Genomic DNA, 27336 nt, shown 5'->3' on the forward strand with positions numbered 1-27336 from the left:
AGGAAGATGAGGACGAGGCCGGGGCGATCGAGCGCGCAGGGCAAGGCGAGAGCGCGACGGCGGTGGAGAGAGGGAGCAAGAGAGCGAGAGCGCGAGAGAGCGCGGAGCGACGTCGTTGAGGCCGTGGAGCTTCGTAGCAACGGGCGAGCAGCGAGCACCGTCCCGTCCCGTACCGTACAGTACCGTCCCGTACGCCGGCCGGCGGGTGTCAGATGACCCACTGTGCGTTGCCGCCGCGGCGAGTAGCCAGGCTAGCGCCCTTACGCTGCCGTCCGGAACCGTCACGAACGCGATTGTTACATCTCGAAGCCAGCGGCCACCGCGACGGCGAGTATCAAGAACGCCAGCTGCTGCTGCTGCTGCTGCTGCTGCCGCCGCCACCGCGCGAGACAGCGACGCAGCCAGGCTGACTGACTGACTGACTCGTCGCCGGCGAGCCGCGGGCGGTCTCGAACTGCAAGCCTATTATGGGGCCTGGCCGGCCCCCTGTCGAGCAGCGTTGCGCCTCCCGTTTCAACCGGCAACGATCCCTCCCCGGCGCGGGCGTGCGTGAGCTGCCTGCCGGTGCCTATGGCGATATCCTCAACGCGCTGCCGTGCTCGCCCATCCAACCAGTCCCGTCCAGCCCCGTCCCAGCCCCAGCGCTGCCTCTCGCTTTCTGCGGCGTCTCACTGGCCCGTCGCTCGCTGTGGCGCGGCGTCAGAGCCTCAACTCAAACCCCGACGCCCGCCCAATCACGCCGCCCAGCTAGTTAGTTAGTTAGCTGCTCGCGCTGAAAAGGCCTTCACGTCCCGAGCGCAACACGCTGCCAGCTTCTTGCTTTCCGGGCGGCCTGGGGCTGTCTGCCGTGAACCCTGCCCGCCGGCCGATCTGTGTGTGTGTGTGTGTGTGTGTGTGTGTGTGTGTGTGTGTTGTGTGTTTGCCTGCTAAAATTAACCTGCAAACAGCTCTGGAATAAGAATAAGAATAATAAGAATGTTAATTTCGCCCGCTCTTTGGTGTCTGAACCCCCCGATGGATTTCGCCCCGTCCCTTCTAGCGCCAGGGGACCCGGCTAAAGACAATTTCCTTGGTTGGTCCAACCGCCATCCAGCAGCACAGCCACGATGCATGCTTCGTAGTCCGTCCAAACCCCTGGGCGGGCGGAGGGGCCAGAGAACGTAACTCCCTATTATTACATCTGTTTCAACGCTCGTCGGCTCCAGCTCTCCGCTCTCCTCACCTCGAGCACGCCCGGCTTGCTCGTAATTCGAGACTTGAAACAGGCCTTGCCTCTCGAAGGGGCTGCTGCTGCTCGTACCGCCCGCCTGCCATGATGTCATGGTTGATCTTCAACGCAACGCCTCCTGCCAGCAACAAGCTTTCTTTCCGTCGCAAGAAATTTGTTGGTCTCTTTCTTCTTCTTTGCCCGGTGTGCGCGTTCGGGAGGCAACCGAGGCAGATGCGCCATTTTACGTCTGCTGGTGCGGGTTTGTTTGCTTGGCTCCCAGGCGCTGTTACACCCGTACATGGTCACTCGGATTTTGCTTTTTTAAATTTGAATCAAGTAACTAGTTAGTAGTAATTCTTGTCCAAGCCCTGTGCGACGCCTGTAAAAAAGCCACACACGCCGCCAGCGCAACGTATCTACTCACTCCGTATGCACGGAGCATGTAGCAGCCAAACCAAAGAGCATCATCGTAGGCCTCCTCAAGATTGTTCTGGACGTTTGCTAGCGCCAGAGTCAAGCTTCGCGGATGGGAGCTATGCTGGAAACAGTAAGCTCTTCTTGGAAGAATGGATTCTTGTCGGAGACGAAGGATTGTGCGGTGGTTCCAATTCTGGAAACCAAACACTCAAAGTGTGTATATATGGAACAAAAGCCATCCAACCGCTAACCGCTACTCCGTACAGCTCCAAAAATAAAGACAGGAGGCTTATCCGACCCAGATCCGCCGTCCTTGCAAACGTCAAAATGCCCAAAAAAAAAAGAGACCCTCAAAGAAATTCGTGGATATCTGAATTACAACACAAAAAAAAATAAAAATTAGCCCTGCTTCGCCGCATTTCTCTTCTTCGCCTCTTCTAGCGCTTTTCGCAGCCGGTCCTGCTGCTCCACTGTGTCTGCCATGGGGCTCGAAGATCGCGGACTTGGACGTGTCGGAATTGCCTCGACCAACGGAGTTCCGTCAGGTATCGTAGGTCCTTCGCCGCCACCACCACCACCACCACCACCGCCACTTTCACCATCACCATCATCACAGCTGCCCGAAAACAGCCCGGCTTTCTGCATCTGGTCAAGCACATCCTTAATGCTCTGCAGGATTTCTTCATGCCCACTTCGAACATCCGCCATTCGGGATTCTAGATCTTCCTCGATCTTGCCGTCTTCTTTTTTCTTTTCTTCCTCCAGCCGTCGGAAGATATCAGCCCCGGCATTCGCCACTCTGGCCTCCGAAACTGAGACCTCATAGTCGGCATTGTTAAGCACCCGGTCCGCGATGCCGAAGCTAGACAGGATCGACTCGGAATCCCTGCCCAGGAATTGCACGAATTTCGTGGCGGAAGTCAACGTGGCTTCGGAGTGGGCCGGTAGGTTATTTATACTGCGCACGAGGCTGGGATCGAGCTTCTCGACCTTCATGGCAATATCATCCAGCACGGTCTGATTTTCGCCGATTCCACGCATGCTTGCGTCGTCCAGCGAGTCCATCAATTGGTTGGCGCGCTCGTCCCGCCGCTTGGCCGCATCCAAGACAACCCGTTTCTCCGCCGCCTCAAAGTCCTTGTCCATCTGCTTGAGCGCCGCCGAGTCACCCATGAACACAAAGAATCGACGCTCTGCCCGTTTCCTCCTTCTCTCGCGTTCAATCGTAGCACAGACTCGCTTGTCGTGGCGCTTTTCCAGTTTCTGGAATATGTCTGCGGCGTTTTTCATCACATACGATAGATGAAACTTTTCTAGTTTATCCTTGGAATCGCCAGACTCGGGGTCGAGAAGCTCAAGCGTCTCCTTATAAAGGGACTCTAAGCTTTCAATCTCCGAGCCAAGCCGTTCATCAACACGCACAAACACGATTTCGACAAATTTGTCGAATTCCTTTCTTTCCTCGTTTAACTGTTTCTGCGCCTCAACTTGCTTGAACTCATTCTCGAGAACGCTGATGTCAGAGTAGCCGATCTCCTTGCTATTGAAAAGAGAATCAATGTGCCGCTCTGACTCTTCTTGTCGCGTTCGGCGTACGCTCTCTAGCTGAGCTTGCCGCGCACTCGCCCCACGATCCCATGCTTCTAAGCTCTTCTCCATGAAACTGAAATCATCGGAAAATTTTTGTAGCTCTTTGCGCACTGTTACAACTTGGGTATGAGCACTGGGATCCGGTAGGACCGCCGGGACCAAGCCTCGAATATCATCCAATATCGCAGTCGCAATTCCCTTCTTGAACGGGTCCGTAGGCGATCGATTCCCTACATTCGTTTCGGGCCGTTTCCCTCGATAAGCAACACTCTTCTCCCGAACAAGACCCAAAAACGTCTCGGAATGTTCTTCCCTGACTGGCCGGGGTACATCCAAGGTATCTGAGTCCTGACGCGGCTGTAGAGTCGGCTGGGCCATCGCCCGACCGCTTTCTGCTGATGCTTGTCGCAGAGCCGAATAAGCCTGGTAGGCTGGACGGCTTAGGTCAAGCGACGGCGACCGTACCGTAGGAGCTTCTTGGTATCGAAATGGTGTGTATGCACGAGGCAACTCGGGTGTGGCTATAGACAGTTGTGTGGCTGGTGGAACAGATGTAGCTCGAGGAAGGTTCATCAATGGGTTTCCAGTAACTACAGGTGAGCCAACAAGTCCAAGCGTATTCGAAGCATCAAGCCGATTCCGAACCTGCGCTGGAGGATTTGGGTTTGAAGCGCTTCTCTGAAGACCGGCGTCATTGGTTCTTTCTAGTTTATCTCGTACAAGCGAAGATCCAAATACCGGGCGACCACCGGGACTATAAGTGACAACATCATCTTCTTGATCCACCGGTATTGGCAAATCCGTATCTAGTGGCCGCAACGTAGGCCTGTCTACCTCTTTCAGCGGCTCAACTTGTTTAGCCGGTTCGGCAACCACTGGTTTACTCTTTGGAGTTTCTGGTATAATTTCCACACTGTAGAGGATCTCTCGTAACTTTGACTCTTTCGCCATGAAAGCAGAGAAGAGTTTGAATTTTCCCTCGTCTGACTCGGTTGCCATTTCTTTCCTGAGCATAGCTACATACCTTGCCAATGAAGATTTATACCATGGGTCTAGGTCGGCATAAGGGTCCTGGATGGCCATGGCAGGCTTAGTAGAGGAAGATCTGGGTGCTGCCGGTGGAGTTTGTTTTGGTGACGTCCGAATAGGAGAAGGCAGAAGACTAGATACGGGTGTTGTAAACCGATTTGATTTTTCCTGGGGAACGACAGCTGGAATGACAGGATTCTCTCCCATATCAACGGGTGATTTATTCACGGCCATTGTAGGCTGGGACCATTGTTTGATGACACTCTCAATTCCCAGGCCATCCTCCACTGATATGGCGCTCGAATATGAATCTACGCTGTTCATTCGATCAGTTTGCTGGAAAGGACGAGACACGTGTTGGGTAGTATTAGCTTCACTTGACACGGGCGAAACATGGTCTGACTGGGGTATATCATGTGATACAGGTGTAGACGACCTTGCAGGTTGTAATATTGGTTTCGGTGTTCCGGGTTGGGCTTGAGTAGGCATAATATCAGATACAATATCGAGAGTCTGCTTCTGTTGTGGCGGATTCAGTGGCTTAAACTTAAATGACGCAGTATCATCGATTTCTCCTGGGTTAGTAGACAAATGTTCCCAATCTGATGGTGCTCCCAGTCCCAACGCGGACGAGTTTGGTATAGAATTTGAAGGTTGGGTGACTGCCGGCAGGCTTGGAACTGAAGTTGGCGTTGAGACATAGGCGGTCGTAGGGGGCATTGTTTCGTTGGTAGTGGGCTGTTGCACAGTAGGTGGTTCCGGGGGTGGTAAGCTGGAAGGTCTCTCAGGAGCGATAGTATTGGGGAAGGTATAGTGGGCATTTGGGCCACTAAAAGCACCAGTTGGGGCAAAAGGGAATTGCTGTAATGTAGGAGATATTATCTGACTAGGAGTCTGATTTTGCTGCGGTTGCTGTGGTAAATTTTGCTGTGACGGCTCATAGTTATGCGTGGGAGGATGGGTAGATATCACAGGTGCGCTAGGCCAGCTGTGTTGAGAGTGCTGCTGGGCTTCTGCCTGGTACGCAGGAGGGACTGGCGGTGGTATAGGAGGAATAGATTGGTTTGATGAACCAGGGTCCGGATACAAATGAGGCTGCCAGAACTGTTGCTGCTGTTCATTATTATAATTTACGGGGCTATTCTGTGTATAGTAAGGTTGTGGAGGTGGCGTAGAAGCCCACATCTGTTGCTGTCCCGGGCGTGGTTGAAATTGGTGATCGACTCCACTCGTTGGTCGAGGCTATCAAAAGGACATGGTTAGCATCTTTTCATAACGAGAAATAGAATAGCATACCGGCAATGGAGGGGGGGAGAGTGAATGGATGCCTTGAATACTCCCTGATTGGTGATGTCCATATTGCTGATTATACCGTACTCCCCAGGTCAATTTATCATTCGGTAAAGAGCTATTCATGCTCCCCTGGCCGTGCGAAGCATTCTCTGGCGCTGGAGAAGTTACGCTGGGCATCGGCCCGTACATACTTGGGCTATATGCAGGTGCAGTCGGCTGTGAAACTGCAGGGGGAGGTAGACTGGGCGCAGGAGACGACACTGAGGCACCTTGCCATGTCTGAGAACTTTTTGCTGGGCGTTTTTGCTGCCACTCAGGTTGTGTTGGAGGCGGCGCCGTGGGATGGTATGCTTGCGGGGGAGGCTGGGAGCCGTACATTGTCGCGACTCGGATCGCGTGCTATATAGTTCCTGCAGTGATGGCTTGTCAGTATAATATGCTGTAAACATGGATGGAAAACGCACTGTTCCCGGGCCCCAGCTATTCGGCGGTCTATGGCAGTGATCTTGAAGGGCGCATCAGGTACTATAAGTCATCGTCGCCCTCTCGACGAGGGCAGTGGCACGAGCTCAGGGCTGAGACAGATATCAAGAATGGCAAATGAGTGGCTCAAGCAACCGAGTGTACGAAGTACGTAGTTATACATGTAGAGAGGATGAGGTGAAGTTGTTCGCAAGGCTCGTATTGTTGAAGCCCAACCTAATAATGCCAAAGCAGCTCAGCAGCTCGTGATGCGCCAAGAATAGCCACGCGAGTTAACTAGTACCAGCCCCCAATCTCCTCTTGCTCCAGCCAACGTGTCACACAGTGCCTCCAAGGCTGCTGTGGGTTGGATTCTCCAACCGGGGAAACCTCTTCCCTGGTTTTTTGCCCTCGAGGCTACGCTGACCACGTCGGAATCCCGCAACGCGCTCTGCGTGAATTGGATTTCTCAATGATTCGTTCTAAAATTAACCCAGCCATCAAAACGTATTTTGTCCTTTTAGGAGGGCTTCTACGGAATCGCACTCAATGGTTCACGTTGATAAAAAGGTATTCCCGACGCAATATGATTTCTACCATCGTTCGCGATCCTGAAATCGTGGGTCTTAGCGAGGAGAGGAGACGAAGGGTATTACTGCTGAGCTATGCCTACCAGATGCCTGCGAGGACGCGCTTTGAATTGCATCAATGTTATCTACTCGGGATCTTTTGCACGAGAGGTTCATTTTCGATGCTTTGAAGTTATGACATAGTATTTACCCAGGCCGAAACTAACACCCTAAGCAACCCCATAACTCGCCCTATCATGGTCGGTTTCTTACTTCAATGACTCGCGGATGCAACTGAGCGTTACTAGCAGAGTCAAATGTTTTCTCTTTTAATTGATTCCTCACTAAGCCAAGGGTCTTCAATCAGTTCCTTCGCTGTTTTTCTATCACCAGGGAGCCACTGGAGCATTTTCTTTGCGAAGAATAGGAACTCGGCTTTTTGTTTTTCCCCGAGGCACGTAACCGTATCCTCCAGTCGAAGCTCACTGGGTATTAAATGCTTGTGGAGAAATTCCCCTATATCAAGTCAGAAAATTACCTTAGGAGGAGATTACGTTGTGGCATATAAAAATAGAGTGGATGCGTACCATGCTCATCAAAAAATGGACCACCATACCACTCGGACGCTGTGTTGCACAATTTTCCTTCCTCGTTATGGGCAGCTGGAGTCCACTTCCAACTCAGGCCTTCCCTCTCGCGCTCTAGTAGCTCTTTGGGCGGTGGGCCAAATAAAGCAATCATTTCTGCAATATGTGCAGCAGGATGATAATTTCCTTTATCGTCAACCGCCAAAGTAAACAGATTTCGAGACTCAAGGAAATTCCACATCTAAAATCAAAAATTCTGTAAGCAAACGAAAGCAAGCCTAAGCAGATCTGGTTTACCAGCAATCCAAGATTCCAAATATCCACACTATATGTCCACCCTGCGCCGAGGATAACTTCGGGAGCTCGATACGGATCAGGCTGAATAGGATGTCTATTCAACAGGGTGGCATCTTTCTGGCGCTGTGCCAATCCAAAATCGGTTATCTTAGGTAGGATGTAATAAGATCTAACAGTACCAAAATCGTTATGAGAAAGGTAAACAGTCTTGCCGTCCTTCGATTTCCGTGGCATCGGGTTTGATGGCTGTAATTCTGCAAAGTCCTTCAGCACAGAAAGCTCTTCAAATCCCACTAGAATATTGTCCGACTTAAGGTCTATTGATTGAGGTGTTAACAAGAATGTTGCATATATATAGAAAAAGGTAACACTTTCCCGTGTGAATCACATTGCAATCAGAATGGAGAAAATCAAGTCCCTTCAGAAGCAGCTTCACATAACCCTTGAGAAGACCCAATTGAAATCTCTGGTCCCGAAACCGTGTCTGGAACACTGTGAGAGTTTCTCTCATAGGCTCGTATCCAAAGCATATATGGGTTCCAGTTGGTCCCTTTTCTTCGAATTGCTCAACAAAAGTCCTCACATAACCACGGCCGACATGTCGCGAATCCGTGTTAGTGATATGGCATTCAGTGTCAAATTCGTGAGTGGCATGTTTTGCGTTTTGGAAATTACAGGTGCCGACTTTCAAAGCCAAATAACGTTCAGATTGCCAGTTCCATCTATACTCAGGTTATTAACAGCGTAATTCTTAATAGAGTAGCTGGGACTCTTACCGATGGAGATCTCGGACAAGCCAGACAGTAGAACATCCACCCCATCCCAATTTTGCCAGCGCCTCATATCTCTGATTAAATATATCACCAGGGTTGACAGGAAGATAGTAGTTCGCCTGAAAATCCGGTACAACTTCTTCCTCTACTAGAGTATTTGGAAGGATCTCGGCGCCAGTACCACAGAAAGTAGTCGGCTGCTTGCGACTGAGTGGAGATCTTCTCCAGAGTGACTGAAACGTCCGTTTGGCCATGTTCACGTACTGAAGGAATTTTTATGTTGAGTCCGAAATAACTATGTAGTTAATTACTCCGTTTTTTATAGGTTTTTAAGGAATAAAACATGAGCTATCTCAACTTCAAATTCCACGAAAACTACAACTTTCAGCTTCTTGTCAGAAGATGGCATCGCTGCTAAGTCGATTGGGCATTTGGCCTCTTCTTTCGCGCTACCTCCCCCAACGCGGATCTCAACCAGTGCGTTCAATTCAAATAATGAACGCGCCGGCTTTTACATCACCCTTGGCTATTCCCCACACTGGATTCAAGGAGCTTGATGTTTCGCAGGGCATTGAGGAGGAGTTGCTCCCGACATACAAAGCAGAGAAATATTTCCCTGCGGAGATAGGTCAGGTTCTGAAAGATAGGTATCAGATCATTGGTAAGCTAGGTTATGGAGGCTCATCTACCGTCTGGCTTTCTCGTGACTTGGAGTGAGTGAGCTACAATTGATATTCTTGTTAAATCCATAGACTAACCTTCCTTGACTTTTTGAATATGGCTTTAAAGTTATGTGTCAACGATTCCCAGAAAGCTAATCATGAGTTGGGTATCTACAAGCATTTGGACTCTATATTTCCTCTGGTGAAGCATAGTGGAAAAAATTTGTACCGCAAGCTATATGATTCTTTTGAGATACAGGGCCCAAATGGTACACATGTATGTCTTGTTCATGAGCCTCTTGGACTGAGCCTCTATCAGGTTCTTGACATCCTCCCTACAAGGACTTTGACTTTGGAAATGTTGAAACCTCCTTTGCGAAATATTATAGTTGCGTTAGACTTTCTACATCGTGCGAAAGTTGTACACACAGGTAGGTTCACACTTAGAAATAGGTCTTGGTAAATAGCTCCTGACTATTAACTACGTGCCTAAATTAGACCTACAAGCGCGGAACATGCTTCTTGATATTGATGATAGAACAGTTTTCTCAACCTTTGAAGACGCTGAGATAGAGGAGCCTGCGCCGAGAAAACTCCTTGGTGATCGCACCATATATATGAGCAGAAGAATCCCACCGACGCCTCGCTTTCCATCGATTACTGATTTCGGCGAAGCTCGAATTATGTCAAGCGGGAAGTTGCCATGGGAAGATGTGATGCCAGATGTCTACAGAGCACCAGAAATCATCTTACGGATGCCATGGGATGAGAAAGTTGACATGTGGAGCATAGGGTTGGTGGTATGCACATATAACTATCCACAAGTTATCTTGATGATGCTTATAATTTGGTTCGATGTTATACATAGTGTTGGGATCTTGTAACAGGCCGAACTCTATTCCGTGGTCGAAACTCAGAAAAGCTTCTTGATGATGCTATTCATCTTGCGGAAATGATTGCTATCATGGGTCGCCCTCCGAAAGAATTCTTGAAGCGAAGTGAAATGTGTCAGATTTGGTGGGACTAAAACGGTAAGCCATGCTTTATCCCTCGAAGGAGAAAATATTAGTATTTATGTAGAGATATATAGGGACATGGAGAGGAGCTGCGCCGATTCCTACCCATTCGCTCGAAGACTTGGCTGAAAAGATTGGAGGTGAGGATAGAAATGGATTTCTATCATTTTTTCGACGAACCCTACGGTGGTTACCTGAAGAGAGACCTACCACAGAAGAACTCATAAGTGACCCGTGGCTCATGGAAGGTCTGGGAACTTAAGATCGCATACTGTGAAGCTGATATGCCATGACTATTATATTTATAACCCTGGCTGTATAGCTATCCAGTGGTGGTGAAGCAAGAATGGATGTTTCGGTCAGTGATCACCTCTTCCTAATAAGTAGATAGCTTATTTCATAGGAAGGAAGAAATCTTCACTCTGTCTCTTTCTGAGAATCCTTCTTGCTCCGTATTTTACCGGCAAAACGTACTCATCGAGTGATATTTTCTAGCGATACAGCACTTAATACCGATAGGGTCAAGTTGAAGATAGTCTGGCATTTGCTGGTATTCTGACCGAGAGAAAGCATTGAGAAACGAGTCCCTAGCCGCATCCGAATTTCGCAGGATTCGTTATTCCCTTTGTTTTCGTTTCAAAGAGTATTCTTTCTGATTGAGGGATACTTTCCGGGTCCGAGACTTCCCTCGATGATTATTCTATAGAGGGCTCATTCATCCACAGTCCCATCAGCCATTATCACATGAACACCTCGCATTGGCTAAAGAAATGATGGTTTGATTCAGCCCATGAAAGGGAAATGTTTGCACTTTTTTGGATGGCCATCGAAATAGGCTGATACTTCATTCTCCTGGCATTGTGCATACTTAAATGAGCATTGTCATTTTTAACCATAAGAATGAAAGCAAGATTATTCCCCTGGAGCAGGAGGTTGAAGCATTGATAGCCCCCTACTTTTCAGTGTCCGTTTCCTTATCCATATATCCACGTTTCCAATATCCCACCAGATTTGATTTTGTTGTCCAGAACCACATACTGCGGGGTGTCTATTTCTCTATAGTTCCCTCTCGTGTTGAAAACTAACTCAAATTATTCCCTAGCTTTATAATCTCTCAATCGATTTTTAAAATATCGCTAATAATTAACTATACAACATTTGAAACATATAGCCAAAATTAACTGGCAGTATGGCTGCCCCAACCAACTTTCCTCCGCGCCGACCCGCCTTTCCAGAGCGGCCAAATTTGTTCGACGAGGTAAAATGGGGCCCATTGCCGACGGACTATGAAATAGAACGAGCATTTAAGGTCTGGAGGACTCAGGATGAGCTGCTCAGGAAAATGACGCCGATTAGCACCGACCCCGACTTAGTCCCGGAAGATGAAGACGTGGACACCTGCCTCGCTCAAAGTGTCTATGAGAGTCTCATTCAACATAGCATCTTACCTCTTAGTAGGGACCAGCAAACTATGAATGCTCAATATCCTGTTGTTGAGAGACCTAAAGACGATATTAGACAACCCAACATTATTAGGACACAAGGATGGGGATATCGAGAGATATTTGGGCTCCGGGACCCAATACCGGAAACGAGCACTGATGAAGTACCCTTAAGAGTAACAATCGGTGGTCAAGACATTGCTAGCTCTCACTGGAAGAAAGGAGAATTGCAGTATCAATTGCAGCAGAGACGTCTCCAAACCAACGGCACAATTGCAGAGCTCAAAAAGCGGCTATATGAATACGAGCTGCGCATGATCAACTCAAGATACAGAAACGTGGAAATGGGGAGCCGGCTGCCCTTGCAAGAATTGCCAGAATGGGGGTTATTTCGCGAGAACGAGTACCTCATAAAAGTAACATCAGACGCAAAATTCAGCCCTGTTGAGATGTATACCTGGGCAATTTCGCTCAGCCCATATAACCCCACGTATTGGACCAGCAGAGCATACGTCTACTATCAAATGGGATTTTTTGATCTCGCGCTCGGAGATGCATATCGTGCTCAGCTGCTATGCGAGATTCTAATTGACCCAAGGCAGCGAAATCTTCAGCCTGGGTTATATATTAGGACCTGGGATGCTATCGAGCGCCATATTATGAATATAAAAGTCGACGGGCAGCGAATTTCGGATCATGTGACAAAACTTCGAAGTGCGAACGGCGTCAACTACTTTATACCGCACCTGCGAAAGACACTCTATCACCTAGTGTGCTTGAGTCTTCTTGGCCTTCAATGTTGGGAGGACTATCGCCTGGTTGAAAATGACCTTCCCCAAAAACTGATCATGCGTGATCGTGATAAGTGGCTTATTGAGAAGCGTCAGAAATTGCTTCGGAACTTTCTTGAAGGGGTATCGAAGGAGAAACAAGATGACGATCGAGAATTTTTCTACGAAAGCCATTATGGGTATGTTCGCGGGCTGCAGTACCCTTTCAGCCAGCCGCTTGAACGCACATCGGAGACAATGCTTTCAAGGATCAACAAGGAGATCATTGGCAAGTCTCAGTCGATTCGTCTGTTCCCTCAAAAAATTGAAGTTCGAGAAAAGGATAGGGACCAGATAGGCGTATATGCCACAAGACATATATCCGCTGGAGAAGTTGTTTACGTTGACGAGCCATCGATTCGAGGCCATCTTCATAGTTTCTTTCCTCGAAAAGAAAAGCTTTGCGAGAATTGCAGGAAGCCAGTAAATCATGCATTGCACGACGAAACAATCAAAGAGTATGTAAGTAAGAATGTGGAGGGCTTGCGGGCTAAAGGGCTAGGGTGTGAATGTTGTCTGCTAGTATCAGAACCTTTGACCTGGTGTGTTCCCAGAGACGACGTACCTCTTGAAACTACGGGGCACCAGCAACCAAGAATTGAATCTCAGAAAAGGCCAGCTGAAGGTGATGAGGTTGATGACAGCTGTAAGGAACCACTGGCAAAAAAACAAATGACCCAGATACCTTCGTGCTTAGAGATAGCACTTAATCACTACCACTATAGGGCTTGTGGACGTGACTGGAAATGGCTCCATGATTCGATGAGGCCAGTCTTCTCCGATGAGTGGGTACAGTCGATTAGACATTCAAACGAAAGGCATGGTACCGCTTTGAGCCTGCTGCTTCGGGAGGTTTTCGATATTACTCTCCGAAGACGTGAAGTGGAAGGAAAGCCACACCTCATGGCCCACGAAATTGAGGAGTTAATGCCACTTATAGGTGCTGACAAAGGGTTTGAGAAACAGATGTTTCCTTTTTCTTATGCTGCAAATATCCGGGTACCATTCGACATTCTGCAATATCTCGGTGTTGACATTTTCCAGGACTTGGCATTCGACACTTGGGTTATTCAGCTAGTGCTCAGAAAGCTGCTCCTTAACGCGATCCCTTGGGATGGCGATCGGCGCCAGAAGGACTTTGTGGATACACCTGAGACCAAACAGCTCCGCCGTACGGGGCTGCCACAACTTTCTCTAGCGGAGTACCCCAAAGCTGTCCCCAGCCTCAAAAATCTATACATATTTCCTGGGGTGTCCATGTTTAATAGCACATGTCCTAATACAAACAACGTGATCTGGGATTGGGACCTCTCAGTTCCGAATCGCATGGTCCTTTGGGCTTGCAGAAACGTACCAGAGGGCCAAGAGCTCACCCTTCCATATGTCCTTACTAAACCAGCGGAGGACGTTGCGCATCGGGTATTTGGAGGGCACTGTCAATGTGAAATGTGCCCTTGGAAGAGAAAACTCCAGAGCGTAGAACGTAGTGGTGTGCACTACGGCGACAGTACAAGCGAAGAGGAGCGATACACCCCTCCCCCCCCAAGAACTAGGGGAACAGCTGAAGCAGAACACCAGCATACAGCAACTGTTAAAGATAAAGCCAAGAAATCTCAATCGCTAGGCGGGGCGGAGGAAACGTCGTCAGAGCCATTCGCTACGCAACAAGCCATGATCCCACGCTCTGAGGATGAAGGTGAGTATGACGAGAAGGATTTTGAATCTGTGCCCGTAGAGCCACGAGAGCACTCTGGAGTATCGTTCACGTCGGCGCAGGTCAGGTGGCACGCAAGGAAGCTGAGAACTGCGCTCAAAGAGGAGGCGGCCAGGCTTTCTCAGGGTCGGTTGGGAACAACGGATTCAGGAACGACTGGTGCAGGCCAAGGCACAAAATCATAGGTAGTTGTAGATGTGTTTTATGGTTAAATTGCATTATAGCGTTTATCGAAGGAGAAAACAAATACTATTGAGCTGGTTTTCAATGACTTCCGTTTTTGGTATGTTGAAGTAGGAATAACATTATTCCGGGGCTGACTAGGCCCATAATAACCCCCATCAACCTCCAGGGTGGCATCGCTTTCATCGAACGGCTCAACGAAAGGCTAGAGTTGTTCGACCACCGACAATAGTCCGTGGAATATGTCGCAGAAGATGCTGCAGAGGAAACATATGCCTGAGCGTCCATGAAATCTCCGATTCTGCATTAGATTGACTGTATTTTGGTCGTGACGCGGGCTATCATTCTTGCAGAAACAAGAGGCATAGCAGGGGAGACAAGCATTTTCCTGCTCCAATTGTGCATTACCAGAACGACACGGAGTCTATTGTGCATTCGAGCCACGATGATGGCACACGCGGTCCTCTCAATATCTATGGGCATGAGTCACATACTTATAGGTCTAGCCCCCCCCCCGAAAGACTCAGTCGAACTGCAGCCCAAGAAACGGCCACATGCAGACGCACAAATGCCCGCAATATGAGGCCTTGGGCCAGGGTTTTGTTTTCGAAATATCAGCACGACAAGGCTGCCAGAGTTGACACGCAATGCATCGCAGGATGACGGGTCGGAGTCATCGCGGCCGAGTCGAGTGGAGGGGAGGCCAACAGCCGTCCATTTCCTGGGATAGGAAAGATCTGGCGAACAGACGCAGCGCTGTGGGTATGGGGGCAGGGCATGGCCTCCGGTTGAGGATGCAGCGCGACGTTGCTGCCTGCTGGCGCTGCATCGTGCTGCATCGCGCTGCAACAGTCGGCTCTCTGGGGCGGGCGGGCGAGCAGCCAGTCTCGTCTCTTGGGAGCAACGGCGAGATCTCCGTGTCAGCAGTAGCGCGGGGCCGGCCGATTGACCGCTGCATGTATTGCGTGCTGGCATCGCCGGATCTCCAGCGATCGGTTGCCTGCCAAGGTAGTCCGCCAGTGCGAGAAAAAAGGCGTCGATGGCCGTCGCAGATACGAACCCTCCACTCTTCGTACCCGCAGCCCGACCAAAAAAGCAGCATCGACGACAACAACGACAACGACGTCAACATGGCCGTGGTAGACGCTGTGCCGATGGGCGTGAAGCGCGCGGGCCATAGGACTTCCTGTGCTGCGCAGTGCGGCTGAACTGCGCAGTCTAGCGATCAAGCCAAAGCCTGCCTGCGCTCCGTTCACAAGCCCGCCGAATCACAGGCGCTATACTGCGAATCTCGCCACTGCAGCTCCTGCGATCCCCAGACACGCAACGGCCAAGTAGAAGCCAGATCGAAGCCGCCAAATCGCTCGTGCGGCACAGGCGACCGTCAGCCCTCCCATCGCCAATCGGATTGCCTCTCGTTGAGCTTCTCCCCCGGCCCGCGGTATGCACGCCGCGACGACACTCGCCAATCCTCGACATGGCCACCCGCTGTGCCGCCGTTCCTGCTGCCCGTCCGGCCTAGTCAGTTATTTGAAATCGTGATCGAATACGACCCAGACGCGGGCCCCGCGAGCAAGGGCAGTGCCCAAGCTCCGTGCCCAACGGCGTGTGTTCCGAATAATATGACCAGCGCCGCATGCAGGCACCATGCCCCTTTCCGTGGATGCCTCTCGCTGGTTCTGAGAATAGCTCCTCTGCGTTAGCGAATTGTGTTAATACCCAGGATCTGGCGACGGACAAGGCCGAATGGCGCCTACGCCGTTGCGCTACTTTTTGGGGCTCATGATGATGGACTCATGGACTCATGGCCGAAGATGTTGCTGTCTAGTAAACAGGCCTAAATTACCACTCTAATGGCTTGGGGATCTATTGATTCAACGGGAAATCTACTGGTTTTTCTGCTTTTTTTATCTTTTGTTTGACTGCTCCTTGCTTGCGATCCCCAGCTCAATATTCGCCCAGCGCATGGTTGTTGCCTGTCGCTGGAGCTGTGCCGCAAGCGGGCAGTCAACCATCCGCTCCATATAACCCCTTCACATGCACATTGGCATTTCTTTTTCCATCTTTTTTTCCCGGGCTCCGGGCTTCTAGGTGTGATTGGAATCCCTGGCGCTTTTTAGAGCCTCTTTTTTCTGCGACCAGCTGTGCATCGGAGACCCAGAATGGGTAACTCCGGTCAAATGACGACGTTGGGCCTCGATCTTGACTCCTGCATTCTAAACAATCGCAGAATAGCCCAGCGTGACTCTACATATAAGCAGCGCTAGCTGACTCGTCGTCGTCCAGTGAGGGCTACTGGTTTGATAGCCCCCATCCCGGCTATTTCGTTTCCTTCCTGGTGGGACTGCTCTTTGCTCTGAGATTCGTCGAAAGCCGCGACGCTCTGCGCCTCCCCCTCGGTTGGGATAGACCGCAGTTGCCCTTTCCAGCTCTCCCAAGGATTGCTGAACAGATACAAAAGGGACAGGAATGCGCTCAATTTCCTCCTTGAAACTATCTCAACAGACTCCAAGGAGGAGACGCAGCTTTCATTGACATTTTCTTATATTCCTTAATTCCTCTCAGTGTGCTCCCGATGTCTGCCCCCACGAGAAAGCTTGGAAAGCTCTCTATAGGAAGTATGGCTGGCGGTCAACCACAACGTCAAACACGGCAGACGGCCTCCCCGTACGAAGCACGGACTCAGCATGAGAGTGACACAGAGGCAGAATCATCGAGCAGCGATGAAGAAGCCCAGGGCCCTGCTCAGACAACAGTCGTCCGTGGATCTACCAATTTCCCATTCGACATTGGTGGCTTGTCTCAGGCTGCCAGGTCCCGAGCCGTCCATGGCCTAAGAGGCGAATTTGTTATGGACAAGTGCCGGTCCACTAGAGCAGGCTTTGAATTCGACGTAGCAGACCGTGGCCGTATTCGGTTATCTGATGGGTCACTTGTCTGCTCTTGCAGGGACTTCCAGCAAACAGAACTTGCATGTCGCCATATATATGTAAGCCTCTGCCCTATATATAGAGTATCTGTGGGATCGATGCTAACAACATCGTTAGTGGCTTGTTGACCAGCTGCATGGAAGCTTCAGTGCTCGAGCCCCTCCCCACCCTGGGCGCTTGCAAGAGACTGGTCAAACACAGTTCTTCGCTCGTGTAGCTGAAAAACTGGAAAGCAGTATCGAAGAAATAGCAAAAAGCCGCGACTGGCCTTATCTTCCTGGATCAATGTCTCCTCCAGATATAAGTGATGATGAATTGGAGCTCATGAGCCGCCCTGAGAAGGCCCGTGACATTCTCTCTGCCTTCAGCGAGGCAACTTTGCCAAATGAGTTCCGTCTGGATCTTGTGGAGACCATTAACCAGTCTAGGACCCCTGAACAGTGTGTCGTTCAAGGTGACTTTGAGGCTACCATGTTTCGCCTCGCAGTCCACGACGAGAAGGTATACTCTGGCCTTCGCAAAGTTATGCCATCTGGTGCACGCGCAGATATATTTTTCGAAAAGGTGGCAGAAAGACTCCGTGCTCTCTTTGTTGAATTCGATCGATACCGCCAGACCGGTGTTGTACGCCGGAACGCTGCCCTCGAAATCCCTGTGCTTGTTGTACAGATAAACGCTAGGCTTAAACAGATCCAGGATAATATCCGAGCCCGTCACCCCCACGGTGCAATCTCCGCTGCTGAAGCTCTGATGCATTTATTCCGTGAAGTGGTCGCGCGTAATAACGATGCTTTTGAAAACAGCGACTGGGGCCGCCGAGCCCCTGCCGGGGAGACAGATGATGATCGCAATCTGTACAAGCAACTCATCGACCAAACCGGCCACGCGGAGACGTTCTTCATTCTTGACTGTTTGGAGACCTTGCCGGATCATATTCTGCGTGAATTGGCCCCCGAGCTAGGTTCACTTGCCAGCATGATCCACGTGAATGGTGCTTCAATCCCTTATCAGACCAAGCTGCAGGCGCTGAGAACTGCGGATCGCTCCGGCGGTAGAAAGAGACCGGCAACGGGCACCGCGGCAATCGGTGGCAAGAGAACCAGGTAGAACCTGGATAAGTCTCAGTCAGGTCTGGCATTTCAGGTGGATCAACTCGCACCAGGGAGTGAATGGCACTCTGTGTATGGACTCCGCAATTCTACGACCACCTACTGGCTACTTGACCCTAAATGTTCCGAATTTTAAGAAGGAAGTCTATGAACCGGCTTTGTAGGCTTCCTGACAGCTGGTAAAGTCCTACAATTTCCTTTACCTTCGCGCTTATCCTCTCCGTTATGCTCTAAAAAGCCCTGATATTTTGTCATTTATACTTATTACGAAAAGAAACGAAACAAAATTCTGTTATTTTGTTTGAATTTTCCCTAATGTACTAGTTACTTCCTCTCGACTCCTCTTTTTATTTATCCTCTTTGTTTGCTTTGTTCAGGTGCCATTGGCTCATCCAAGCAGGCCTTTTTGGTTTATGAGCCGGGCTGTACCTGTTTCGAAGGCATGCTGGATAATGATAAAATAATTTGCAGCACATTCGGGACATCGTTTCTCATCGTTTATAGTTAAATTAACTTATACACTCTCTGAAATTGTGACCATGATTCTGTACGCCGCATGCATGAATTATGATAGATCCAGAACCACCCTCCCCTGCAATTGGCCTTTTTCCATCTCCTCAAATACTTCCGTCAACTTTTCCATCTTCTCTACCCTAAAGTGCGTTTTGATAATCCCTCTTGCCGCAAAATCCATGGTTTCAATCGCCTCCTGTCTATTTCCCACAGCAGACCCCACAATGCTGAGCTGCTTGAAAATAAGAGCCGCGGGGAAAGCAGTGGCAATTGGCACCGGGTCATGCTCTGGGAGGCCTACACAGACTAAGACCCCGTTGGCACGGAGGAACTTCACCGCCTGTGCATATGCAGCATTGGAGGCTGTGCAAACAATAGCTGCATGAGCACCCATCCCTCCCGTCAACGACGCAATTTTCTCCCCAATCGCCTTTCCGCCATCATCAGATGGGAACTCTGTGATGTCCAAGAAATGCTCCGCCCCTGACTCTAACACTAGATCCTTTTTGCTTCCATGGTCAATACCAATCATGCGAAATCCCAGGCCGCGGGCACCCAGCTGCACAGCGATGTGGCCTAGACCGCCCCCTGCACCGGACACTACGACCCAGTTGCCAGGTCTAGCACGGCTGCGTTTGAGGGCGGAATAGACAGTGACGCCTGCGCACAGCATGGGAGCAGCTGCGTCTGAGGGGAGAGAGTCAGGGATGGGGGTGACGTAGTGGGCTGGCCCAAGAGCGTACTGCTGGAATGTTCCCGGGTTGTAATATCCAGAGACTTTATTGTTAGGGCAACATGCATCGGCACCTTCGTAGCAAGCAACTATTATTTTGGAAGGTTAGTTGTTCCACCGTTTCGAGATGAGGTGAGACAAGGCGGGCTAACGGCAGGTTCCACAAGTAGAAGCAACCCATTTAATGCCGACACGGTCGCCGATTTTGATTCCCTTATTTTCTGCGCCAGGCCCAAGTTTGACGACTTTGCCTACCCCTTCGTGTCCGCCTACCTGGCCTGCTGGGGTAGGGTACGGAAGGGCCTTCCACTGAAGACAACCAATGTATAAGCCAAGTTGAAGGTGGAAAGTAAGAAAAGGTATCACTGACGGTATTTGTCATGATGCCCAGGTCAGAATGGCAGACACCGGAATGAGTTCTGAATAGGTTTGGCTGTTAGGGACTCCCCCATTCTCCGAACCCATACTCGTTGCAAACATACAAATTGATCAGAACTTCTCCTGTTCCTGGCTCTGGCACATCGACCATAGTAACTTGAGTTGATACATTTCCAGGGTTATCATAGACGGCAGCTTTGGCCTGCTTAGGAATCTCAACTGTGACCATGGTGCTAAATGTTTAGGGAAACTGGTAGGGATGTAGAGCTTGAACTTCGAAATTGAATTCAAAGGAATTCAGAAGCAGAAAAGGAGTGTTTTAAAGCACTGTAAACCTCAGAGTAATGGGCAAATGGGCTTGGGGTGTCTTTATGGAAACGTCATGACCAAGACGGACATGGATGAAACTGCTTTCCAATGGAGCCAGTAGTTCCGAGGATCACGGAGTAGTGATCACCTTACCACTCGGCCCAATAGTGAAACCGTCTTGGACCCCGCTATCCCCGCATTTTTTGAGGGGATTCAAGACAGCGCCCGTCTCGGGATCCAGGATATCCAAGCTATATTGCTTGTGGTGGGATCCACTGCGCAACTGGCTACCGAAGATAGTTTGAAATCGGTCGGGCAAATGGGGCATTGACTGGTAAATATTGCAGCTTTTGCGGAACGCGCGGGTGTTGAAGGAAGACCTCGGCTGTGAGGAGCGGAGGTTAGTTTGTGGCGGCTGTCCGCATTTTTTGGTTCAGGGTAGCATTTCACTTCTTTCGGCCTTTTGTTAGTTCCTGGAACCGGTTGACTAAGCTTTGTCTAGTCAGGGAGTGAGATCAACCACAGAAATCCAATTCATCATCAAGCCTAGACTATAATGAGATCTCAATTCCAAGCATCATATCCTTTTATCCACATCCAAGGTGTTAAAGCACGAAGGGCAGCTTCAATTGCCTCAAACAGCCTATGATAGCCATGTCGAGTACGAATCGTTCCATAAAGGTTGAAAAGGTAGAATAATATTCAAAAATTTTGATCATATATACACCGAATCCCCATAGATATATATATTGGCGTAAGGAGATACCACTGAAAATCAGAGGACTTCTCGTTTCTAGTTTATCATGCATATCGACATAGAATATTAAAAAGGCATATACAATCGTCACATCCCAAAAGCTCTATTCACGTTGTACCTGAAACAGCCAATCCGTTTCCGGCGTTGGAACCATATAGTTGGTGATATTAAACTCATTTGTCATGGCAGCCGCTGCTGTGCCCTCCGCAATATCAGCGTTGATCATGTGCGGCACACCCTCAGAATTTGGAGGCTGAGAGTCTGGAGACGCAAGGTTTAAAGAGTGAATTGCTGGTGCAGGAGCTGGAATGATAGGAACGCGGGGAACATTGAAAAACTCGAAAACATCGAAGTATTCGAGCTCATTCTGACCAAGGTTACGTCCTGGGGAAAGGACTGTGCGTGGGCTTGAAAGAGCCGGGTGATGTCGTGGCTGGCGAGATATGAGAAGGTCAAGATCAAATGCGCAGCGGCGCATGTCAGCGAGGATCTTCACAGTGGATGGCGTGATACGCTCTGTCGCCGTGCCAGCAGATTGTTCGAATTCGGAGAATTCATCAACAACGCGCTGGAGGATTGTACTGTACCGTTCAGCCACCTTCCAATACTTTCCCATCCGGCGGAGTGTATCGATGAAAAAGTTCATTTCAGGATCGACTGTATGTGCAATGGTAGATCCACGAACTAGGAGTAGACGGGCGGCTACCCATAGACTAAAGGCGAATGGGGGTCCGAGTTTGTCCAAAAGATTATTGTCAAGAACGAATCGAGCGAGAAGCCGAATATTTTCGACTGCCATGCGGCATCGTTGACTAGCACTGTACGAAGGAGTGAAAATAGATGACCGTGTGGTTGGATAAGCAGCAGACGAGTGTAGGCGAATAACCGTTCTGCAAAGAACAGATTAGCACCCTAGGGATAACCGAATATACGACTATACTGGCTAGCTTACGTCTGGTGTGCGGCGTGGAGCATAACCCATCCACAATGAGCTGATTTGCATCCTCTGGGAATGACATTCAAGCGCGACTTATCAAAAGAATACGCCTTTGGCAAGTGATATTCCCATATTGACAGCTCGTTATCAAGCGTTCTATATGTGGACTGCCACTGTTGCACATCTGGAAGGGCCCCAATGTCAACTGGGCGCTTCAAAAAAAGATGAATCCTCGATAAGATACCAAGCACTTCTATATAAAACCCGAATGAGCCTAGGTGGTCTCTTCGGTTCATGTAATCGGTTCTTGACTGGGTTTCGAACCATCTAGTTTCACTAGGCTGATCTCTGAGGAAGTAATCAGTTTTACACGGCACTTTTCGATCAATTTCTTTGTCGTCCAGTGCAAAATCGAAAGCTGTGGCAATGGTGGAGTACCGGTCCAGCAAATATACCATCCAAAACAGTCTGCGTCGTCCTTCTTCCTCGATCCAGGTTTTGGGATCAGGAAGAATGTTGGCTCGTAAAGTATAAATGGATGGAAACATGTTTGCGACGAGCGATGATGTAGACTCTTGGGCTAGTCCAAGTTGAACCACAGATCGAACTATCAAAGCTAGCAATTTCCATCCTGGTGGACCATGAGAAGAGCCAACAAAGTCTAGAGATAAAACAACCAAAGCCTGCAACGCTGTCACGGAAGAATTATATATTCCATAAATCAGAACCTTTTGTTTAGAAATCTCATAGTAGCGCTTTCTATTATCCTCGTTCAAGCGAGGGTCCGTGGAAAATCGAAGGGTGGTGGCGACAATTGCATAAAGCAGCATTCGGTCTTCCTCCTTCAGCGGAGATGGCCCGAATAATGTATCAAGCGTTGTTCTCCTGTGGAGGATGGGGCACCATGTATTAATATGTTCAAAGTACAGATCTACCAAGGCATACAGTAGGTCATAAGGCGGTAGATCGGCATCAGAATTGGTCAATGGCTGGCTTTGCGAAGGAGATAGCGGTGTTGTTAATTGTAGGGAAGGAGTGTGGTACGCAAAATCGGATCGGGGGTCGTCCAATTGCCTTGTGCGGGAAGCTGGAAAGTCCGCAGAGGGGTTTCGGGGCGGCAGTGCTTGAGATATAGATGGTTCTGTGATAGGTGTCAATAGTCGTGTTTCGGGAGTATATTTACTGCGAGTGGAAACTCGCTGAGACACTGATATCTCAGGTGACCCTTCCTGATGTTTGGGAGCTATTCGAGGGCCATGTTCAAGGTCGCAAGAATGCTCTGATGCGGGTAGCCTTGAAGGCGAGTGGACATCTGATAGCCGTTCATGACTGGCTGGTGTGGTTTGTGCTTTTAGAATATGTGTTTCGATAAGCTTGGCCTGGGCTTGGATAATGCTCTCTAACCGATCTGGGAGGTCCTTTTTAGCGATTTATTCCCATGTGCATACAAATTATCACAAAACAAGGGATACCTAGTCGCTGCTCCAGTTCCCGGCCATAGCCAGCTCTTAGTCCAGGTTTTTTTCGCTCTTTATATTCGCATGTTTGGCCATTCCGGGAACACCAGCCGCAACTCGGCTGCACACGGTCTATGCGGCAAGTCTTAGGCAAGATATGGAATACAATAGCTGGGCGTGATAAATTTTACATACCACACTTCACTTTTCTATGCTTGCAAAGCTCGCATCTGTCTCCAGAAACATCAATCTATGAGTATATTCCCACGTAGCAAAACAGAAAAATCAACTCAAAAAGGGGTAGTAATCAACTCCAAGACCTACGATACTGAAATTGGCCGCTTCCTCTTCATACTATCGCCCCCTTGGGCTGTATGCGTATTGTTGTCTGTGTCATTTCCTGACCACACATTCTCCGGGCTTCCCATCTCGCGCTGGCCATGGCTTTCGTTTGTGAGTGAGAGCTTAGGCTGAACAGAGGCCTGGCGAAATCGAAAAAAATTCGTTGGCGGTGGCAGGTCCATAGAGAATAAAAACCCGAGCCACAACACTGCTCGGGTCCAGAATGCTCTCGAGAACGACACCCAGTGGTGCGATGGTCTGGTGTGCTCCCCGCAAGGTCGTCAGCCCTTTTACATATGTAGGTAGCTCAAGGATGCTAACTGTATTTGGACTAGCTGCTGACGTTCCCGGTGGGACGGGGCGGGGCAGCCCGAACGGCACGACTAACCTTACACGGCTAGCGCCAGTCGCCATCGACCCTCGTATCGTAGTGCATCCGGAGTAGATTCAAGATCAACGGTGAGAAATGTCGACTTTCAAGCTTGGAAAAGGGCCTAGCTCCTGTAAAAGAGCCGTTTTTAGTAGCCTTAAATGAAACCGTGACATTAGCTTATTGGGCCCCAGCGCTGCTCCTCCTGAAATAAATTGTTGTTTGCTGAAAGAATTTTCCAGTATTCTCGCTCTTAAAACAGAAGGTGGAAAGTAGACGAGGCATCGGAAATCAGGCCAAATTTCCTATGTTTAAAAAGAGGGTATATATCAAGAAAAAATTTAACAGGTATTACTAAACCAAATGCCGACAGGAGCAAAACATGAAGCCATAAAGTGTTCATAAGACGTAGTTCATGCAACCCAAACAGTCAAAGCGCATAGAAAAACAAAAGGGAATAAATACATTTTCCCATGGTCATCATCGTCAATCGTTCATTATCTGACGGACCCTACCGTCTTGCTGGACTCGGCTCTCCATCTTCCGGCTCTACTCTCACAAGCACTTCCTCTAAGAAGCCCTCCAAAAACGAATTAATCTCCCCGCCCATCGGCACTGGAGCCTCCTCATCCCACTTTTCAATATCCTTAAACAGCCCTGCTGCCTTGATGACCAGTCTCTTTAGCTTTTCGTGGGCGTACTGCCTTCTTTGTGCCGCTTCGGCCGCCTCAGGGGTACTTGGTTTGCCTGCAGAATTGCGAGATAAAGTATGGAGTGAATATGCGCGACGGCGAAGAGTAGCTTCGAGCGCAGGAAGGATTACGCCGTTAAGTGCAGTTATCTCATCGGTAGGCGCTGGGCGGGCAGTGAATGCAAGAGCGGACTGAGATGTTGTGGAGCTGGTGGATTTCTGAGATTCGATGGACTGAGTGGAGCAAACTGAAGTCTGTCTATGAGGTTGAATCGAAGGAAGCGGCCTCGGTTCTTGCGTTATTGGAGTATAATTTCGGGGTTGGAGGGGAGGTAGAGGAAGTTGACCCGGCAGAGGTTGCGGACGCGGAGATGATTGCGGTGGAAGCGATACATTCTGAGAGGACGTCCTATTATTAGAGCTACCCCTATAAGGTGGTATCTCGGGTAGTTGCATTGGAGCAGGTTTCCGAGATACTTGCTCTTTCGTTGAGGGTGTTGGGAGCGACTTGGGCTGTGGGGTTGGCAATTCGCGGGGAGAGTCGCCTAGTTGTAGATACCCCATATCTTGCGCCAGAGCTTGTTGCAAAGCTCTATCATAGTCTAAGCTTCCAGGGCTTTCTTTTTCAAAATGGACAGGTGCTTTTGAGCTGTGTGCTGGAGTGCTGAATAGTGGCTCTTGATACGCGGACGACTTTTGTGGGGATGGCGGTAGCGGGATTTTCGACGGCGGTAATTGCGATATGGACGGTAAAGCAGGTTTAAAATTTTCTTTCTGCGGTGTTTTTTGCGGCGAGAGTGGGGCCTTCAACGTGTGGTTTGATGATTTGCGCTGCACGTTGTTCTCTGGCGCAGCAAAGTCACGAGTTATAATATTACGATGGCGATCTTCGGCTCCCTGAGCTCTGGCATTCGCTGCTGCATCATTCATTGCACGCAAACCTGCCGTTCGCCCAGGGCCAGCTGGTCGGACCGTGCCGAAGTCCCAAAGCTCCTCCTCTTCTTTCGTGGGCTTGCGAGGTGCAGCATGTCCTTCATCTTCGTCGTCAGAGAGGTCATTTCCGTGAACAGCAACCCATCTTTCATATCTTTCAATCAATTCTGTAAGATAAGTGGTCTTTTTTGCACGTTTAAGAAACGGATGCCGCAACAGTTCTTTGGCGGTCGGTCTCTCTCTTGGGTCCCTTCGCAGGCATAGCTCCACAAAATCCTTAAAAGGCCTGCTGAAATCTCCTTGTAAGGTAGGAGGGTGATTCTTTGGGATTAAAAATAGGACTTTCATCGGATGTATATCAGAATACGGCGGCTGTCCCTCGGCAAGCTCGATAGCAGTAATTCCTAAGGACCAGATATCGGCCTTGTGATCGTGGCCAGATTGCTTAATCACTTCCGGGGCCATCCAAAACGGGGTTCCCACAAATGTATTTTTCTTAGTCATGGTCGCTGAGAGCTGACCAGATACACCGAAATCTGCGAGCTTCACTTGTCCACTAGATGTAAGCAATACATTGGCCGCTGTATAAAAAATCGGTCAGCGACTCTATACCCAACTTCCTGCTTTCATCGTATACCCCACCTTTAACATCCCTATGTAGTTTATGGTCTGTGTGTAGGTATTCTAGCCCCAACAGCAACTCTCGGAGAATGATCATAATATACTCTTCCTCAATTTTACCCGCACGCATAAGATCGGAACAGCTTCCACCAGAACAGAACTCCATGATAATCCATAGGTCAGAGCCCTTCAGATAAGAGCCGTGGTATTTCGTCACATATGGGGAATTGAGTTCCGATAGAATGGAAATCTCCTGGATAATATCCTCAACCTCGTCATCAGCATTTTCAACATCGATTATTTTGATCGCAACCGATTGCCCTGTACGCTTATCGACTCTGGTGCCCAGCGTTTGGCGTTAGCCCACGAAGTCCATAATTCAGATAAAAAAAAAGTAAGAGAGCCGGACCCTTTGTATACCTTCCCAAAGCTTCCACCACCTACAAAGAAGAGCAAACAATCAGTGACGTTTCAAAAATCTTCTCTGCAGTAAGCTCTGCATACCAATGCAATTCTGTTTCGTATACAGCGTCTCGGGATCCACCGCACGGCCCTCCATCTTGCAGAATGACTTCACGCCAACGATTTTCAGCGACCTTTCCAGTAACCAATTTGTATAAAATAAGCCACCTAAAGACGGAAGGGGGCCGCTTCGATGAATGAGTGGGGTCCCAAGGGATTCGAAGTCGGGGTGCCGGGGCGAGCGGAAGGCGAAAGTGGGATGGTCTCGGTGTCGTTGACCGCCTCAGAATCGAGATGACCCGCAGGCCCAGAGGTCCAATGTTGACTGCAAAGTGCAATGCAGCAGCGCTCGTTCAGGTCATGACGGCACACAGCGATTTCGTCGTTATCTGCGCAGCCCTGTCAAAACAAACAAACAGCTGCGGAAGCTTAACCTGCATGTTCAGGGACATCACCGGTCAGAGAAACGGCTTGATTGGGTGTTGGATATTTGTTATTCCGGATCCGCCAGGCATTGCCAAGATATTCGATGTTTAGTCATATACCGCCAATATTCCGTATGGATGGACGTATTGTAATATTACAGATCTTATCTTATCTTATCAATCTCATCTTACATTACTACCGTTTTATGCGTGTATTTCCGAGCCTTTGTACGACGTAAATACCACAGAACTTGACTCGGATCTGGTCTCAATGAATATGTGTAGTGAATCAGGT

At 49.4% G+C, this 27336-nt stretch overlaps 9 protein-coding genes across 9 annotated transcripts; 3 read left to right on the plus strand and 6 right to left on the minus strand.

Moving 5' to 3' along the window:
* Positions 1 to 2026: 2026 nt before the first annotated feature.
* LOZ57_003834 (uncharacterized protein) lies at positions 2027 to 5917 on the minus strand (the record flags this gene model as incomplete). Its single annotated transcript, XM_049252882.1, has 2 exons — positions 2027 to 5488; positions 5543 to 5917. The coding sequence occupies 2 exons, from the start codon at positions 5915 to 5917 to the stop codon at positions 2027 to 2029; spliced, it is 3837 nt and encodes a 1278-aa protein (XP_049108051.1).
* A 966-nt stretch (positions 5918 to 6883) lies between these two features.
* On the minus strand, positions 6884 to 8481 carry LOZ57_003835 (uncharacterized protein; the record flags this gene model as incomplete). The annotated part of the gene is made up of 5 exons (XM_049252883.1): positions 6884 to 7086; positions 7158 to 7398; positions 7455 to 7771; positions 7824 to 8176; positions 8231 to 8481. 5 exons carry the CDS (start codon positions 8479 to 8481, stop codon positions 6884 to 6886), a joined length of 1365 nt encoding a protein of 454 aa, XP_049108052.1.
* Positions 8482 to 8722: 241 nt separating this feature from the next.
* LOZ57_003836 (uncharacterized protein) lies at positions 8723 to 9916 on the plus strand (the record flags this gene model as incomplete). The annotated part of the gene is made up of 4 exons (XM_049252884.1): positions 8723 to 8940; positions 8980 to 9320; positions 9388 to 9689; positions 9758 to 9916. 4 exons carry the CDS (start codon positions 8723 to 8725, stop codon positions 9914 to 9916), a joined length of 1020 nt encoding a protein of 339 aa, XP_049108053.1.
* Positions 9917 to 11094: 1178 nt separating this feature from the next.
* On the plus strand, positions 11095 to 14076 carry LOZ57_003837 (uncharacterized protein; the record flags this gene model as incomplete). Its single annotated transcript, XM_049252885.1, has 1 exon — positions 11095 to 14076. The coding sequence occupies one exon, from the start codon at positions 11095 to 11097 to the stop codon at positions 14074 to 14076; it is 2982 nt and encodes a 993-aa protein (XP_049108054.1).
* Positions 14077 to 16649: 2573 nt separating this feature from the next.
* Positions 16650 to 18111, plus strand: LOZ57_003838 (uncharacterized protein; the record flags this gene model as incomplete). The annotated part of the gene is made up of 2 exons (XM_049252886.1): positions 16650 to 17063; positions 17122 to 18111. The coding sequence occupies 2 exons, from the start codon at positions 16650 to 16652 to the stop codon at positions 18109 to 18111; spliced, it is 1404 nt and encodes a 467-aa protein (XP_049108055.1).
* A 567-nt stretch (positions 18112 to 18678) lies between these two features.
* LOZ57_003839 (uncharacterized protein) lies at positions 18679 to 19966 on the minus strand (the record flags this gene model as incomplete). Its single annotated transcript, XM_049252887.1, has 4 exons — positions 18679 to 19448; positions 19512 to 19668; positions 19730 to 19778; positions 19842 to 19966. The coding sequence occupies 4 exons, from the start codon at positions 19964 to 19966 to the stop codon at positions 18679 to 18681; spliced, it is 1101 nt and encodes a 366-aa protein (XP_049108056.1).
* A 940-nt stretch (positions 19967 to 20906) lies between these two features.
* Positions 20907 to 21602, minus strand: LOZ57_003840 (uncharacterized protein; the record flags this gene model as incomplete). The annotated part of the gene is made up of 1 exon (XM_049252888.1): positions 20907 to 21602. One exon carries the CDS (start codon positions 21600 to 21602, stop codon positions 20907 to 20909), a length of 696 nt encoding a protein of 231 aa, XP_049108057.1.
* Positions 21603 to 21751: 149 nt separating this feature from the next.
* LOZ57_003841 (uncharacterized protein) lies at positions 21752 to 23721 on the minus strand (the record flags this gene model as incomplete). The annotated part of the gene is made up of 2 exons (XM_049252889.1): positions 21752 to 23158; positions 23527 to 23721. The coding sequence occupies 2 exons, from the start codon at positions 23719 to 23721 to the stop codon at positions 21752 to 21754; spliced, it is 1602 nt and encodes a 533-aa protein (XP_049108058.1).
* A 699-nt stretch (positions 23722 to 24420) lies between these two features.
* On the minus strand, positions 24421 to 26713 carry PAK6 (Serine/threonine-protein kinase PAK 6; the record flags this gene model as incomplete). Its single annotated transcript, XM_049252890.1, has 4 exons — positions 24421 to 26114; positions 26176 to 26492; positions 26564 to 26594; positions 26659 to 26713. The coding sequence occupies 4 exons, from the start codon at positions 26711 to 26713 to the stop codon at positions 24421 to 24423; spliced, it is 2097 nt and encodes a 698-aa protein (XP_049108059.1).
* Positions 26714 to 27336: the final 623 nt, after the last annotated feature.

This window comes from Ophidiomyces ophidiicola, assembly GCF_022830035.1.
Source record: "Ophidiomyces ophidiicola strain CBS 122913 chromosome Unknown scaffold_14, whole genome shotgun sequence".
Lineage (NCBI taxonomy): Eukaryota > Fungi > Ascomycota > Eurotiomycetes > Onygenales > Onygenaceae > Ophidiomyces > Ophidiomyces ophidiicola.